The sequence below is a fragment of the Mastigoproctus giganteus genome, chromosome 3, assembly GCF_048544385.1.
Source record: "Mastigoproctus giganteus isolate SK-2022 chromosome 3, ASM4854438v1, whole genome shotgun sequence".
Classification (NCBI taxonomy): Eukaryota; Metazoa; Arthropoda; class Arachnida; order Uropygi; family Thelyphonidae; genus Mastigoproctus; species Mastigoproctus giganteus.
This window is the reverse complement of record NC_143577.1, coordinates 92,984,042-93,003,248: the sequence shown is the minus strand read 5'-3', so window position 1 is coordinate 93,003,248 and position 19,207 is coordinate 92,984,042. Positions and strand designations below refer to the sequence as shown.

General features: G+C 36.1%; 1 protein-coding gene across 1 annotated transcript in view; it reads right to left on the bottom strand.

Moving 5' to 3' along the window:
* Positions 1-19,207, bottom strand: part of LOC150088154 (uncharacterized) — a 611,850-nt gene that overhangs the window by 170,014 nt on the left and 422,629 nt on the right. Inside the window, exons 38-40 of the mRNA XM_090369355.1 lie at positions 9,766-9,959; positions 8,413-8,792; positions 5,074-5,239 (exon numbers count right to left, since the gene is read on the bottom strand). Of these exons, the coding sequence (XP_090225481.1) occupies positions 5,074-5,239; positions 8,413-8,792; positions 9,766-9,959 (740 nt within the window). The remainder of the gene's footprint in view (positions 1-5,073; positions 5,240-8,412; positions 8,793-9,765; positions 9,960-19,207) is intronic.

Here is a 19,207-nt window from a genome sequence, read left to right as displayed (position 1 = left end):
ATCATGTGCCTCTGCTAATGCTAATGGCTCAAATCTTGACCTATTCATTCACTCTAAATGTTTGTCTGGTTCTGCCTTCAACTTATTTAAGTTGCTGACCTCCACTACAAATGATGGAAGTTTGTTCCAACTATCAACCACCCACTGGCTAAAGGCAAATTTCCACACATCTATTCCACAACTGTCTTTCCTCAATTTTAATTTAAGCCCCCTCAGGTGAGTAATCTGAGCAAGAGGAAGAATCCCATTAGATGGGCAGAAGTTGTGGCCAACAGTTTTGGCAAGAGATCAGAATGCTCAACTATCATTTGGACAAGAAGCAAGTTTTTTACTCTTACTCTGTTCAAAGTCTAGTTTGGACAAATGTTGTCCAAATAAACTCCTAATTAGGGGAGACAAGTAATAGAGATGTGCATTTATCTGTTGGTTAAAGTAATGCTTGCAGAGCAGATATTTCAAGAGTTCACTGTTGCAGCAACAGCTGATACTGGCAAAAGATATTCTGAGGGTAGCACACTGTTTCAAATGAACAGAAAGCTAATGCTAGGAAAATAAGTTTAAATAACTTCAAGAGTAGTAAACTATACAAGAATGCTTAGTTGTAATTGTGTATACAGCAACATCAGGAGTGTTGCTGTGTAAGTTTAACACAATTATTCGAACTTCTGATTAGAACAACTAATGCTGACTTAATAGGTCTAAAGAAAATGTGCTGCTACCCAGAAATCAGGGATGATGAGTTTTAATGTGGTATGTACAATGTAATTAGAAAGGATAGGGAAAAATAGAAGGGGTTGGGGACATGCCCCTTGTCAAAAGCAATCAAAGTGTGACAAAATCTTCCCAGATTCAGAAGTTGATGATTATGATCAGATAGCAAACAAACTGAATGAGCATTTTGCACCTACATTCACACATGACGAGGTTTGAAAATGGCAGAAGGTTATCAAATTGTAGCAGGGTGCTTAATGATTTTGTAATAACTGAGAGCAAAGTGGAGGAGAAATTGTTGAAGTTAAACATAAGAAAGGCACCTGGGGTGGATGGGATCTATCCAGTTATATTAAAGGAGGCAGCAAAGGAAGAGGAAGTAAGCAAAACTTTAGCCATAATTATGAGAGCTTCCTTGGACTCAGGGGGAAGTCTCCACGGAGTGGAGATGTGCAAATGTATCTCCAATTCACAAAGGGGTTCAAAGGGTAACACAAGTAATTACAGACCAGTTAGTTTAACTTCTGTTCTGTGTAAAATAATGGAGCCACTGGTTAAAGATGCATTGCAGGATCATCTAGACAAGATTGCAGCAATAATTCAGACACAGCATGGGTTTGTTAAGGGAAAGCCTTGTCTGACAAATTTGATTGGATACTATGATGTGGTTACAAAGGAACTGGATGCAAAAAAGAATTTTGATATCATATTTTTGGATTTCAGGAAAGCTTTTGAAACTGTTGCGTGGAAGACTGCTATGCAAATTGGAGCAGAATGGTATTAAGGGTAAGCTGCTACAATGGATAAAAGGGTGGTTGAGTGGGAGAAGACAGAGGGTGGTAATCAATGGGCACTGCTCTTCATGGATTAATGTTATTAGTGGAGTTCCACAGGGTTTGGTGCTGGACCCACTGTTGTTTTGTATATTTATCAATGATATTGATGAAGGTATATCAGGCTTAGTGTTGAAGTTTGCAGATGATACAGATGTTGGCAGAGTTGTTAATGCAGTGTGCTACTGAACAGGATCTAGATAAGTCGGGCAAATGGGCTGAGAGGTGGCAACTGAAGTTTAAAATTGACCAATTCAAAGTACTGCATATGGGTAGAAGTAACCCCAAAGGAACGTACCATGTGGTACGTTTCTACTACACTTGGGGTGGTAGAAAATGAAAAAGACCTGGGAGTAATTGTGCAGTCAGATATGAAGTTTTCTGAGCAATGCAGACAAGGCTGCATGAGCAGGTCATGGGGTTTTGTCAATGATATACAGGAATTTTGTTAGCAGGAAAAGGCGGTGATTATCCTTTTGTATAAGGCAGTGGTCGGGCCACGCCTTGAGTACTGTGTACAGGTCTGGAGGCCTCATTTTAGGAAGGATGTAGATTTGCTCGAGTGTATACAGAGAAGGGCAACAAGATTGGTGAGGGGAATGAAGGGATCCTCTTACCAAGAGAGGCTTCAGTTCTACAAATCGCAGCAGCTGGAGACTAGGCACCTGTGAGGTGATCTGATTGAGGTATATAAGGCCTTGAATGGGTTGAGCATGCTGAATTCTTATGGGATTCTTCCACTTCCTCAGATAACGAACCTAAGGGGGCATAAATACAAATTGAGGAAAGACAGTTGTAGAATAGATGTGCAGAAATTTGCCTTTAGCCAGCAGATGGTTAATTGCTGGAGCAAACTTCCATCTGTTGTTGTGGAAGTTGATATCTTAAATAAATTCAGGAAGAACTGGACAAACATTTAGAGGGAATTGTAATGTGAATTTTTTTTTTTTTTTTTTTTTGGCTGATGCTACCTAAGCTCATACACTCTTTCTTGCATCACATGCCTATATTGCTATCTATATGGTGTGATTTGAATGAGAGCAAAGTATAATGAGAATAGGAGTAATCTACATACCTTAAGATTGTGAAGATTATGATGAGTGCTTTTACCTAGATGCAAACAGAATGGGCAAATAAGTGTGATTGTCTTATTATGGGTGATTTCAATTTGTTCCTAATTGACTGGAACAAGTGGGAGGGGAAATCCACCATGGAAAATAAAATTTTTAAATCAACTAGATAATTCTTATTTGCACCAGCATGTTAGTTCTAGGGGCAAGGATATTCTAGACCTAATCATCACTCATTAACCAGATTATAACATTGAACTGAGAGGAGCCATTATCAGAGAGTGATCTCAAAGTTCTAAGTTGAATGATGAGGGAAGAGCTAACAGTTGTTAAAGGCAAATGAATAGGTTTTAATTTCAGGACAAGAGATTATGGCAGCTTAAGATATAAGGCCATTATTGATTGGGAAGATAGCACAGAGAGCATGAATACATTAAAATTACTGTATATGTTTAAAATATAGTCCCAGAAACCTTGAATGCACATATACTATTAAAAAAATATAGCATGAAAAGGATATTCTGAAATGTATGAATAATAAGCTGGACAATTTAATAGAGAAGAAAAGGATGGTATGGAAAAGTTACAGAGTGATAAAAAGTACTGAAGCCTATAACAGCTACATGATCTGTTAATATACCACAGAAAAGGTTAGGCTGGGACAGGCAGATTATGAGGAATCTCTGGCTAAGAGAGCAAAGAGTGTGGGACAAGGGAGTTTTTCACATATGTGAATACAAATGTGAAAACAACAAAGAGAAGGATGAATCAGATCAGGTCTTTGTGTAACAGGCATGGGAAAATCTCAGATAACCCAGAGGATGCTTGGATGAATAGGTACTTTGCATTGACATTTATAGAAGGAAGTCCCTCCATGGTGAGGAGAAACTATGGATGAATCTGAAAAGCATGGACTTAGCAGTATTGAAATTTCAAAAAATTATTTATTAGAAAACATCCAAACCTAAAGGCAAATAAGGATTCTGGAATTTGTTATATACCCAGTAATTTTGAGGGAAGCAGCAATAGAGTGTGCTTTTATCCATTAGGCTTAATTATGAGGGCATCACTGGACTTAGGAGACATTCCCTTAGATTGGAGAAGTGCCAATGTGTTGCCAATACATAAAAGTAGTTCTAAGAGTGAAATTGTTATGACCAGTCAGTCTGACTTCAGTGGTAGGTAAAATCATGGAGAAAATTATCAATGTCAGCATAATACAGGATCATTTATATAGAATTAGAATTCTGATAGAAACACAACATGGTTTTTTTAAAGGGAGATAATTTTAACTAACCTGGTTAGCTATTTTGACATAGTTCCTCATGAGCTGGATGTTGGGAAATAATTTCAGTATTGTTAATTTGGATTTCAGCAAAGAATTTGACTCATTCCACATGAGAGTTTACAATACAAGCCAAAACATTTGGAATCACAGGGAAAATCCTTGGATTAATCACAGTAAACAGCTGCAGGGCAGGAGGCAGAGGGTTGTGATTAATGCTTATTCTTCAGATTGGGCTAACAAAATGATATCAAGATGAGTAGAGCAGTTAATGATCAGTGCCAAGCAAAGATTCTTCAAGGCAATTTAGATAAACTTCAGGGATGGTCAGAAAAGTGGGAGCTGTGTTTTAATGCAGCAAACTTCAAGGTCTTACACTTCAGAAAAAACAACTCCCAAATAACTTATACACTTGGTGGAGTTGAACTAAAAACAGTGGGGGGAGAGGAAGGGATTTGAGAGTTATGATATAGTTGGAGATGAAATTTTCCAAGCAATATAGTCAAGTGATAGGGAAGGCCCATTAATGATTTATTGAACATTTTATTGTAGAGATATAAAGTCATAATCTCACTTATAAGGCAATTGTAAGACCACATTTAGAATACTGTCTTCAAGTATGGTGACTGCACCTTGAAAAAAATACATTGAGCTTCTTGAAAGGATCCAAAGGTGGGGCCTGGTGAGATCGGCAGAAGGGTGTCCATATGAAGAAAGACATTGAATATGTGGGCTACAAAACTTGGAAACTAGATAAGTTAGAGGAGACTTCATTGAAGTGTATAAGGATCTGATCTGAAAAGGTCAAGTTAAAATGAATGAGAATGGAATGTTTACTGTTATAAAATATTTCAGAATTATGGGCAATAAATTCAAATTACAGGGAAAGAGGTTTAGACAGGATTGCAGGAAGTTTTCTTTTAGCCAGCAAGTTGTTAATTACTGCCCTCATGATTGGTTGAAGCTGATAGCATGGGGAAATTCAGAGTCAGCTAGATAATGGTTTCTAAAATGTAGACCTAAGAGAGGGGAGGGAGTCAAATAGGTAATTTATTTTATTATTAATTTATTATGAGTAAGTGAGCATAAGTTTCCACTCACAAAAGGGTTTAAAAATAAAATTAGCAAAAGGTATTAAAATAACTCAATTATTTTATTATTTCTCTGTACTTACTCAACACTATAGAGAGTAAAGAATATTCCTGTTGATTCAGGAATGTTATACTGCACCCACAAAGCCACTGTCAAGCTGCTAGCACCAAGGGAAAATGGAGCAGCTAATGCAACACTTGATGATCGGCTTTCATCATTAATATAGAGATCATAATCAATATTCACAGCTGCATAAAAAAAAAAATGTACATAATACTTCAGAAACTTCTGTGCTCATAAAAAAATAATTAGAGATAAGCAGAAAATGAAATAATACGATTTCTTAAGGTGTACTGTTTTGTGAAATTATTCATCCTATAAAAATGCAGGCTAGTTACATTAATGATTAATACAATTTAGCTTACAAGCTAAATTATGAGAGCAAAATTGCTTTAGAATAGCTGGAATATTAAAATTTTGGGATGGTCTTGTAACAATCTATTAAGCATATTGATGAGTTAATTATAATTATGTAAATAAGTTACTATATTTATGATGTGCAGTAATTCATGCTGGAATTAATTTTTTAAATTTAAGTATCAAATAGCATTCAGAAATTTTTTTTTCAGGTAAGATTTTTACTTTATTTTGAAAAATATGAAGAAATGAAAGGTCTTCTATTACTTTGGGATCCTATTTCAGTTGTCCCCCAGGGGAGACATAATTATCAACACCAATAGAATTAAGAGCCATCTTTATCTGGTATTTAAAAATATAACCATTTAAGGAAATAGGTTTGGTCACATTTATACCACCTGGAATTATACCATCTTGAGTTGAATAGGAATGAGAATATTTTAATACTGTTATCAGGGTTTTAATTTTAATGGTTATATCTCCTTGGAGAATATTTGAGAACTTAATAATAATTTATAGTTGCAGTATTACAGACTTTTTTTTTGTTGTTTATGTGACAATTTAGATGAAAAATGAGTGAAATATGGATTATGGTATAGACTTCATGTAGTAATATCACACATGAGAGATCAATGGTTAATAATGATTTTTTTTTTTTTTCTATTTTGACTAGAGTAAAATTATAAATTATTGTCAAAAATCATATCAGAATTATAAAAAAAAATGTAAAAAACTATAAATGAAACCATAATTTTTTCATGCAGTAATATCCTGTACATTACATGATTAAAATTTATCAAATTCTGATCTCAATTCTTCAGTTTCAAATAACTGAGGTCAACAGATGTGACTTATTCTGATTTTCAGAGCTTTTTTTTTTTTTTTTCTTCTTTTCTTTTTTTCCTCTTCTTTTGGAATTTCTGATTTTCATTATTGTACTGTCATTTTCATGAACTGTATCTACAATTAGGCAGAAATACATTAATGGACATACTGTTGAAGTGACCTTCAAAATGTAGGCCTATATACATATTCCCCAGAACCCACAAGTGATAGATCTGTGTATGTAATTCTAAAATTAAGCTGTTTATTTTGTGTTCAGCAATATGCACGCACACGCATGCACAGATGCATGCACACACACACACACAAACACAAGCCAAGTAAGTAATTTTGGTTTCTCCTTAGCCTTCCCAATTTTAGATTAGATAATGGTTTCCAAAAACAGATCTGAAATATCATTTTGTAACAATAGCATGCCAAGTGCAGGAAAGCCACCTCCCACACTCTCCTCTCAATGTATTAGTATTAATAGTGACATATGATGCAAGAAATCAAGCTTATACAGCATCAGCCAAATAACGAAATAAAACTTCCCATTTTATCTATCCATCTCCTCTAATAGTTTCCAGTTCTTCCTTGAATTTATACAAAATATCCACTTCCACAACAACAACAACAGATGGAAATTTGTTCCAGTAATGAACCACCTACTGTCTAAAGGCAAACTTCTGCACATCTATTCTGCAACCATCCTTCCTCAATTTGAATTTATGCTCCTCATGTGTGTACAAGAGGAAGAATCCTATCAGCACTGGGTTTTCTTAAATCATTCATAGACTTAAACACTCAATCAGGTCACTTCACAGATGCTTAGTCTCCAGATGTGATGATGCATTTTGCAGAGTTGAAGCCTTTCATGGTAAGGGCATCCATTCCAACAGCTCTACATCCTTCATAAAATGAGGCATCCAGATCTGTATGCAGTATTCAAGATGTGGCCTGACCATTGCCTTATACAATAGGATAAACACCTCCTTAACCCTGCTAGCAAAATTTCTGTATAGCATTGACAAAACCCCATGAGCTGTCTCGCTAGCCTGTCTGCACTGATCAGAGAACTTCATACCTCAACACCCAGGTCTTTTCCATTTTCCACTACCCTGAGCATAGTGGAAAATCCCAGAGTAATGTACCATATATTTGGTACATTACTCTGGGATTAGTGCTACTTATATACAGTAGTATTAGTACATTACTCTGGGATTAGTGCTACTTATATAACATTGACACCATGGACAGCATTTGTTCTATTACGATCTGTTTGATAAAGGCAATAATTCTTTCTCAAAGGAGACATTTGAGAGGTTAGGTAAGTTTCCTGAAGACAAAGAGCAACTGGAGAATACTGTGTTGCAATAAAAGTGGTAGATGACTTTCATCAACCGGTGAAGTACCACCACTTTGCTTATTACAGGCTTGAAGTGGTGAAACCCATGTTTAGTCTCTAGAGCAAAGTTTCCGGCATCCCCCCCCCCCCATACTTCTCCTTCAACCCATGCACGGCACTAAGTACTATAGGTTTTGATACCTTTCGTGTTTGGGGTTCTCATAAAAAAAAAAAAAAAAAACAGTGAGTCAAGTTAAAGAACCAAAGCAAGCTTTTCACTCAACCATTGTTATTCGAACACTGAAGTCAATTATGGCTGGATAACAAGAGGAAGAGCAAATTGTGTGTACTAAAACAGTAGTTGCCCCTGATGCAGTGCATGCATGGGTTGCTCGGGAAGATACGAACATATGGCTTTACTGCCTTAGTTATTAATAATGCTTCTGGTAATTTCAGCTTGTGGAGGCAATGGGCATAGTGTTGTTCAGAGAGGAATCATACTTCATGTTAACATTATTCTTCACATTTTACTACTTGTGCGCAATGCTCAATTATCAAAAAGTTGTGTAAAACTATAATTTTTGCATAGTTGTTTTATTAATAAATTTAGGTACAATTGTTTCATGTGAAGTTGAATCCCTTTTCTAAACATTTACCAAAGTATAACAATTTACTTGAGATGGCAGCAGAGGATGCATTCCAAAAGTTACCTCTGTTACAATTTTTCTAATGAAATCCTTCTTGAAACTTCAAAAAACAAATATATATATATATATATATATATATATTAGAGATAAACAAAATATAATGCTGAGTAAAAAAAATAAAGCTCACACTTTCTGCAGTCTTCTCCTGTAAGGTTAAATGGACACTTGCAATAGAAATCATTAGTCAGATCAATGCACATAGCAATGGAAGGACATGAAGAAGAAGTACAATCTGGGATATCTTCTTCACAATATGTTCCTGTAAAACCTGTAGGGCAGAGACATCTGAAGCTGCCTGCTTTACTCTCACAGGTAGCTCCATTCATGCAAACATTATCACTGCAAGCATCATATTCATATTGGCATCCTATTCCAGTAAAGTCAACAGGGCAAGAACAGTTCTGCCCACTACCGAAATCATGACAAATGCCTTCATTCATGCATGGGTTGCCAATACATCGCTGAGGAGATGTCTGACAGCGTTTCCCATCAGTTCCAGATGGACACCTAAAACAGACAAAGCAATGTTCAGTGATACTTTTTGATGATTATGAAAGAGCAACATTTAGGACATTAGGTGAATTTAATAGTTAATCAAATATGTGAACAATTTTAATGGAAGAGGAAGTCACTTTTGTTAATTATTAAATTATATTAAAATATTTATGAAACTAAGAATTATTGGGTAGGAACCATCTGTATTGTATAATGCTACTTTATTATATATTTATCTACAACAATTATCACTAGTACTGATTACTCTACTACAGTATGAAGTTAAACATAAATTTTGATGTTATTAATCTATTCAGTGCAAAGTTTTTTTGTTCCTTTCCCTCGATATCAGCTGTTGCCAGGTTTTCTCAGAGCCTAATTAAGCCTAATTCTTTATACCATGTTTAAAAAATATCAGACTACAAATGATTATTTTTTAGCAGAAGTAGTAAAGAAAATGATGATTTAAAATAGATAATAATAGTGCTGTGCTAAAAAAAATAATAAAAATGCAATGCAATTTAATGTTTAATTCTGCTTCTGATAACTTGCTAATTGTCCGATTCACTCCATTATCATCAAAATAACAGCTTTTAAATATAATTCTAAGGCTTCAACAGTCTGATTATTTTAAAATGTAGCCTGTACTTTTAACTTGTTTGCATATTTTAAGGAAATATGAGTGCATACAGTTTTTTTAGGCCTGTTTACGAGAGAATTCCTCTCTTAAAAGAGGTACAGTTACTTGTTTTTTCCAAAGCATTCAGAATAGATATAGGGATCCCTTTGTCAAAAATCATGCTTTTGTCAAAATGAGTATGATTGGGCATAGAATTGAATAATTATATTCATTCTGACAGTAGTATGCCGTGTGGTAATAACAGTAGTATGAGTATAACTGGGCATAGCACTGAACAGATTAAAGTCATTATGTACTGACATGCTTGTATTTATATATAATTAGCTTGAAGAGAATGTTTCTTACACACAGAAATAATCCTGGAACAGATCAAGGCAATCTGCATCATTAAGACATGGTGAAGAGACGCAAGTACCTATGTCTATTTCGCATTGATCTCCACTCCACCCAGAGGGACACTGACATATGAACATGTTTATTCCATCTGTACATACACCTCCATTTAAGCAAGGGTTAGATGCACATTCATTTACATTAATCTAAAAATGAAAAAAATATATATATAGTAAGTCCTAATTAACAAATTATTTTGAAACTTTACATGGTTTAATTTTAATTTAATAATAAATTATAATATAATGAGACTAAAGGGGGAGACTAAGGAAGTAATATCTGTGGGAGTTACATGTGGGAGATCATATCAGAAATACAATGAGGGGTGCTCAACTAAAACACATTTGAGGCTTTCAAAAAAATTCTGTTTGAAAATTTGAAGAATAATACCTTTAGCATTTCAAAATGAAACTTATTGTCCCAATAATCTATATATTTCCTCTTCAAAACATTCTTTTGGCTCTTGATGAAATCATCCTTCAACAGTTGTTGGACTTCAGCATCCAAAGTTTAACAGTGCATTCTAAAGATACCCCCCCCCCATTTTTTTTTTCAATAAACCAAAAATATGAGCATTATGTGGTAACAAATCTGGATTTTATGCAACATGCTTGAGTTGACTCTCAGAACATCTTTAATGCAAAGCCTGAATCAAGTAGACAATGTTTGGGCATGCTGCATTATAATGAGGCACAATGATTCCTTCTATTAGTTGTTTCGGTTTCAGCATTCCATTTTCCATTTCAGTTCAGTTTCAACATCCCATTCTGAGTTAATGTTGACATCAGGTTCTTTGACACAAACAGAAAAAAAAAACCATGGTGATCTCAAGAAAATTTTTGCCATAGTTTTTTCCACAGAAATATGGGATCAATATTTTTCTTCCATTGCATACTGGAAAGCTATGACTGGCTTTTGAGTAGCAACCTTCACCATATACACTCAACATTCTGTTGTTAATTTTATGCACAGGGCATCCTGATTACCTGAGTATTTAACATCCAAGTCCATACAGCAACAAGGTGCCCTTAATTTCCATTAAGCAAAGTTTTTATCCATTTACATTTTTTTTTTTTTAACATTAATCGTGTATTAATATTAAGATATCGTTTTGTACAACATCCATAATGCAACCCATATGCCAGGAAGTAATGAGTGTTTCGAAGGTATATTATTTATATCTCACTTTTAGGAAATTAATTATCAAAACTGTAACAAGACCAATGAAAACAATGTGGAAGATTTATTTATTTATTTTATTTTATTTTTTTTTTTGGTTTTTAGGAGCATTAGCAACTAAGGCCATATTGCTCCGGGATATGCAGTGGTCATTCCCTGACCTTTCCGCATCCTTCGTATTTGGTGGTGACGGGCTCAAACCCCGGTCTAATCAAGAAGCGTGTGCTACGCACTGCTGCTCCTTCCCACCTGGCTACGGAGGCGCCGAATGTGGAAGATTCTTGAACAAATTTAATATTTTTGATTGTGTTGAAATTATTGGGAAAGCTAGAAGGAAGTTACTATTCCGTCAATGAACAGCTGCTGGAAAAATTTTATATCCTAATGCTGTTCATGCCTTTGAATAATCAGTGGTAACTGGATGCAAACAAAATTGCAAATCTTGAAAAAAAGATGCAGAATCTACAAAGTTTGAAAATTATGTCAGAAAGTTGCTCAAATCAAATAATATGTAATGCTGCTAACATATAAGGATTTAGAGTTGGATCAATTAACCATGGAAGAAGACAGAATTAACAAGGATGACAATTGGATAGAAGTACCCAAAGAAAAAAGAAATGAGGAGATCATGAGACATATTCAGAAAAACTGTGCTTTGCAAGCATTTTTGCAATAATGACCCTCTTTTATGATCATGCTGTTAAGGCTAAACATGAAGTGAAAAATGTCTTGCAATGCTATTATGAAATTTAATCAAAAAATTATGAGGAAGAAAACAAATGATGCTTGATTCATTCTTTAAACTTCAATAGTTATGGTCGTTCTAGACCCCTACTTCCAGTATAACCTGCCTCTTCCTTCTCCTCTAAGTAATATTTCACAGTATCCATCTGCATTCATATTCAAATATTATTTAGGTAAGGTAATTGCTAAATGTTGTTAAAAATAATATGTACTTAAGCATATACTATTTTTTAATAAACTTTTTACCATTATTTTTATATCATTTATCATGTCCCAATTAGACCTTACTCTCATTACCTATGTTTTGTGGAATTTTGATCCCCACTTTAAGGGCCTTTTCTTGGTCCCAGTTATCCTCGTGTAATGAGGACCCACTGTATGCCTTTCTTTCAACTTAAAAACTCAATAATTGTACACATCAGTTTTGGATGTACTAACTGCTGAAATGTCGTTTTTTAAAAATTATGCACACAAACATAAAAAAAAAGCAAATCAAACAGTAGGTTTAGTTATGAACTGGTATTAATGTGCCAGTTCATAACTAAACCAGCAGTTTATGTGTACATGCATTAAATATGTTTTTGAACAACCCTTGTACATTCATCAGTTCAAAATGGAGGGGTTTTCATTTTCACTTCTTATTTTAGAAACTGCATACACAAGTACATCAAAACAGTGTTACTTCTTCTTCAATTGCAATCGACATCTAAAAAATTTACTACTAGCAGTGCATGGAAAAATACACATCAAACTTTCATAACTAACTGAAATAAGCAGAGGTGAAGAGAAAGAAAAATCAACTGGCAGCAGCATGCACTTTCCTATAGCAACTGAAGTACAGAGTGACACATTTACCAAAACACATAAATAAACACACTATCAACTTGCAGACACTATTAGAGGTTGTAGTAATTTAAATTTACTGTATTCTTTAAAAACCACTGGTTTCTGTATAAGCAGAAACATTCTTTGTTCAATCAATACATTAAATTTTAGACCAAGTAAGACCCGAATAGACTTTCACGGGTTTCATAGCATTGGTAGGCTGTAAAGAGTAGGCTGTGAAAAAAAAAAAAAAAAAAAAAAAGCCACAAAATACAGTAAAAGTGCTGATCAATATTAGCACTAGGGACTCAAACCTGTGTGCAATCAAAAACATCTTAGTTAAAATTATTTAAATAATACCTTAGTAAATTCAGATAGGCTGTTTATCTTTGCCTTGCAAAAACTTTATAGAACTAATAAAAAATACAAAATCGGTCAACAATTTGGCCCTGGAAAGATTGTGCAAGGCTCAAGGGGTAGAATTTTTTTCAGCCTGGACTGTACTGGTTGACAGGAGAGACTGCTTCCACAGGGATGGGATACACTTAAATAGAAAGGGTGCAAGAGTATTTGCTGATGCTATTGAGGCAGTGTTAGGTGGGTCGGAAAATTGCTAGCTTGGGGAGATACAAAGACTAATAGATAAACAGTAGCCACTGGCAGAGGTGAAAGAGATTCTTGCACTGCTTCTGTTGGAATGAGCAGAAGCCTGAAAAACAAGATGCAGGATATTTCAGAGATTGCTGGGAGTCATTGCGGTACAAGTAAACACATGGCTTGTGTTAGGGTAGCTAAGAATAGGAACACGTGCATGTATACTTGCGTGTACACCAATGCTAGGAGTTTAGTAAATAAATTTGATTAATTTGAGGTATTGCTCAAAACATCAAAGGCAGATATTGTTGGGATATCAGAGACGTGGTGTCACACATATATATATGGAATGCAGAACTGGAATTTGGGGAGAACGTCTACAGGAAGGACAGACAGGATAGGAAGGGAGGAGGGGTTATGTTATTAGTTAAGAAACACATAAAATCCAAGGAAGTCAATCTGGTCGACATCGCTGGACAGTGCAGTGTCGAGTCAGTTTGGTGTGACATAAGTATTGGGAGATCAAAATTGAGAGTAAGAGTGTGCTATAGGCCTAATGACTCTGATGAGTATAATAAGAAACTGAACAGGGAAATAGAGTGGGCCAGTAAATCAGAGAGTCTTATAATGGGGGATTTTAATTTCCCAGATATTAACTGGAACTTGTGGGCTGGTCACTCACACACTAGCAAGGCTTTTGTGGATTTATTGGATGATTGTGTTCTACATCAGCATGCTCGGAAGGCAACTAGAGGGAGTAATACTCTTGATTTGATTATCAGTAGTGATTCTTCATGCATTAAGAATCTGCAGATACAGGAACCACTAGGTGGCAGTGATCACTGTGTGCTGAAGTGGGATTTACTCAAAGAGGTAACTACCATTAGGGGTAAAGGAAAGGGTTATTGCTTTCGTAAAGGCGACTACGATGGTCTGAGACAATATTTAAATTCTATACAGTGGGACCAACTGATGATGTTACCAACAGCAAATTCAAAATGGGAAGCATTCAAAGAACTTATCTTGGAAGCTACTAGGCTTTACATACCAACTAAGAAATATTGTTCAAGGTTTAGGCCTAAATGGATGTCGGATGAACTAATGAGACATATGGCAGAGAAGAAAATGAATGAGATACATACAAATTAACATGTGACACAGAAGCCTATGATAGATACTAGTTGATCTCTAACCAAGTTACAAAGGAGGTTAGGCAGGCGAATGCAGATTATGAGAAATCTTTGGCAAGGGATGCAAAGAAAAACAGCAAAGAGTTCTTAACTTATGTAAACTCTAGAAGGAAGGGGATGAATCAGATTGGTCCACTTGATATCGATGGGTCAACTGTTGATAATCCTGCACAGGTAGCTAACAAACTAAATGAATATTTTGCATCGACATTCACACATGAGGATTTATTCAGCGAGGGGAATGCCAGAGGTGTATTCAACTCTGGCAGTAAGCTAGAGAATCTTGTAATAACTGAGAGTAAAGTGGAGGAGAAATTGTTGAAGATAAACACAAGAAAGGCATCTGGGGTGGATGGGATCTATCCAGTTATATTAAAGGAGGCAGCAAAGGAAGTAAGCAAACCTTTAGCCATAATTATGAGAGCTTCCTTGGACTCATGGGAGGTACCCACAGAATGGAGATGTGCAAATGTGACCCCAATTCACAAAGGAGGATCAAAGGCTGATACAAGTAATTATAGACCCGTGAGTTTAACTTCTGTTCCAAGAAAATTAATGGAGGCACTGATTAAAGAAGCACTGCAGGATCATCTAGACAAGATTTCAGTTATAGCTAGGACACAGCATGGTTTTGTTAAGGGGAAGTCTTGCTGACCAATTTGATTGGATACTATGATGCAGTCACAAAAGAACTGGATGCAGGGAATAACTTTGATATTACATACTTGGATCTTAGAAAGGCTTTTGATACTGTTGCACATGGAAGACTGCTGCACAAGTTGGAGCAGTGTGGCAGTGGAGGCAAATTGCTGCTATGGATAAAGGGATGGTTGAGGGGAAGAAGACAGATAGTGGTAATCAATGAACACTGCTCATCGTGGACTAATGTTATTAGTGGAGTCCCTCAGGATGCAGTGTGGGGTCCATTATTATTTTCTGTATTTATAAATGATATTGATGATGGTATATCAAGCTTAATATCCAAGTTTTCAGACGATATGAAGGTTGGCAGGGTTGCGAAAGACACTACTGACATTATGCTGCTGCAACAGGATCTGGAAAGGTTGAGCAGATGGGCTGAGAGGTGGCAAATGAAGTTTAACATTGACAAATGTAAAGTACTATATATGGGAAACAGCAACCCCAGAGCCACGTATCAACTCTGTGGTACTACACTGACAGTGGTAGAGAATGAAAGGGACCTGGGGGTGGTTGAGCAGTGCAGATGGGCTGCCAGAGTAGCTCATGGTGTCTTATCAATGATATACAGGAATTTTTCTAGCAGGGATAGGGGGGTGATTATTCCCTTGTATAAGGCAATGGTCAGGCCACACCTAGAGTACTGTATACAGGTCTGGAGGCCTCATTTCAAGAAGGATGTAGAGCTGCTGGAATGAGTATAGAGAAGGGCAACAAGATTAGTGAATGGAACAAAGGGCTGCTCTTAAGAAGAAAGGCTTAAGTTTTGCAAATTACAGTGTCTGGAGACTAGGCACCAGCGAAGTGATCTGATAGAGGTGTATAAAGCCTTGAATGGTTTGAGCATGCTCAATGCTGATGGGATTCTTTCTCTTGCTCAGAATAACACCTGAGAGGGCATAAATTGAAATTGAGGAAAGACAGATGTAGGATAGATGTGCAGAAATTTGCCTTTAGCCATCGGGTGGTTGGTTTGTGGAACAGACTTCCATCCCTTGTCGTGGAAGTTGATAGCGTAAATAAGTTTAAGGCTCAGCTGTACAGGTATTTCCAACAAACAGTGGGGTGAAGTGGAATTGGTTTTTTTTTTTTTTTTTGGCTGATGCTGCATTAGCTTGCTTTCTTGCATCAAATGCCTCTACTAATGCTAATGCTAAAATGAATATTAATGTGCAAATTATTTATTTAATTGGTTGTTGGTTAATGACAATGTATTCATAAATGTGTAAAGCAGCTAAATGAAGTAATGCACACCACTCATTTTGATAATGTATCAGTCCCCACATCACTGAAACTCTTAAGGTAGGTGTTGGAGTTAATGGTTTATAGAACTACCACCACTAAAGGTCCAAGACCATACCATGAGAAACACTACAACACCATAACCCCACTTCCTCCAACTTTACTTTTGGCAAAATTCAGCAGCTTTCTCCAGCCTTAAACTGGAAAATGTTGCTGCCCTCTACATTCACATCTATCCATCTGATCAGAATATGGAAATTATAAAATTGATCTGTCTTTAGCATTAGTAGAGGCATATGATGCAAGAAAGCAAGCTTATTCAGCATCAGCCAAAAAAAAAACAAAAAAACTTCCACTTCACCCCTCCTTTCGTTCGAAATACCTGTCCAGCTGAGCCTTAAATTTATTTAGGCTAATCTTAATTGTATGCAGGATGCGGTAGTATTTACAGCCAATTTCTATATTTGTCTGTTGAGTTAATGGAAAACTGTGAAGATAGGCATTATTCTGCAGCAAAACAAAGGCTTTTTATTGAAGTTTTCAATACATTTTGAAGCAACACAGGCCTTGACTTTGATCATCAAAAAATTACATTGGCTCATTGTTTTTGTAGCTTTTTTTAAAATCCATTTCAGATAATTGCAAACCTTAACATTCCCCAAAAATTTGTAGGTGTGAATTTGTTTGCCCACTGACAGTATTGTTTTGAACTGCTTTGTCAACAGTGATCTTATTGTTTCCACTTCATGGTTTATCTCTTTTATTCAGTCTCAAAATGATGATCCTAAGTTTTCTTGCAAGTTACAGTATGAACAAGTATAATTTTTGATTACATATATTCAAAATTTGCCACGACTGAAAAATAGTCATTTTTCAATATATATATATATATTTTTTTTTTTTTTTTTATGAAAACCCGAAACACGAGAGAGGTATTAGAACTTATAGTACTTAGTACCATGCTTGGGTTGGAGGTTGAGAAGATGAAAGAAGATATTTGTTGACATTAGACTTGAACTTCTGTAGACTATAATTTTCAGGAAATACATATGAAGGAAGGTTGTTTCAGAAAATGGCAGTTGAATGAATAAACGAGGAAGATAAAAAGTTGGTTCTGTGAGTTTGAGGTTCAACAGAAAATGGATGTTGGCTGGTGGCAGCATGTGTTCGGACTGTTTTGAAAGAGAGAGAGAGGGAATTATAGAAGCCAATTCGGAAGAACAGTGCCCATGGAAGTATCTATAGAAGAGGCATGCAGCAGAAACAGTACATCTATGAGACAGCGAGTAGAGAGACTCTGTTAGAGATGAATCATTAATTAACCTAATTGCCCTCTTCTGAATGGAATCAAGAAGCCTGAGAGAGGTTTTAGGGGCACAACCCCAGAAGGATTAGAAGTTTTAGAAGGATTGAAATCAACTAAGTTGTCTTTGCCCCACTGGAGAATTACCTGGAGATCAGCATTTAAGGAATTGGTAGCGGATATTCGAGAAGTTGAAGCTAATTGAGCAGGACAAGATTTCTCAAAATGGAAAGTGGAATGCAATGTGTTATCATCAGCAAAACTATGGATAGGATTTCCAGTCAATGGAAGAAGATCATTAACATACAAGAGGAAAAGAGTGGGGTAAAGAACTGAACCTTGGGGAACACCAACATTAGTGGAGAAGTTGGAAGACAGACAGCCATCTACCATCACCCTTAGTGAGCAGTCAGAGAGAAAACTGGATAACCAATTAAAAAAATCAGTTTGAAACCCATAAGATGGAAGCTTGTTTAGAAGACCTTTATGCCAAACATGATTGAAAGCCTTTGAGATGTCAAGAGCAACTACTTGTATTTTACCAAAATTTTCCATTGAATTTGTCCATAAATGATAACATGAGCCAGAATATTACCAGTGGATCGACACTGACTGAATCAATACTGGCGATCGTTGATCAGATGGAAGGTTTCTGGGTAGTTTAAGAGTTGGTGGTTAATTGATTTCTCCATTACTTTAGAAAGAATAGAAGCAATTGCAATGGGATGATAATTGGATGGGAGAGATTTGCCACCCTTTTTAGGAACTGGCTGGATATATTAGCAAATTTCCAAGCAGAAGGAAAAATACCTTTGGAATAAGAAAGTGAAAAAATTTGGCAAAGAACAGGAATAAGTTCAGGGGCACAAGTTTTGAGAACAAATGGAGAAATACCATCAGGACCTGGAGCTTTCTTAGCATCAAGATTCATCAAAATCCTTCTGACATCCTTTTGACGAAAGACCACAGGAAGCATTGAATGGAGTGTATTGGGAATGGTGGGAGGTGTTTTACGAAGATCATTAATACATGAGTTGGAAGAAAAATGGGATGCTAGAAGGTCAGTTTTATCCTTGGCTGAAGTAACAACAGAACCATCTGGTTTTGACAGAGGTGGGAGCAATGATGGGCAAAAGTTGCGGGCAATAGCTTTGACAAGAGACCAGAATTCTCAGCTACCATTAGGGCAAGAAGCAACCCTTATACTCTTAGCCTGTTCAAAATCTAGTTTGGACTGACTAATAACTGCTTTACAATTGTTGCGAGCTATGGTGTAGGCAGAAAATGAAACTGAAGAATTAGAAACAAGCCAATTATGATATGCAACATTCTTCTCTTGAACAGCCTTAGCACATTTATTGGAAAACCAAGGTTTAGATATAGGACGAGATTTTAAAGTGGAGTGTGGAATAAAGGATTCCATTCCTACAAGAATAATTTCACTGACACGATCTGAGCAAACATTGACATAAGAAGTTTTGAAACAGTAATCCGACCAAGGAAAAGAAGAAAAGAAGTCTCGCAGGTCATCCCATTTTGCATTCTTGTAATGCCAAACAACACGAGGTTGGGAATAGCCATGAGATAAAGGTTCCATTGGAGAAGAGACAATCACCAA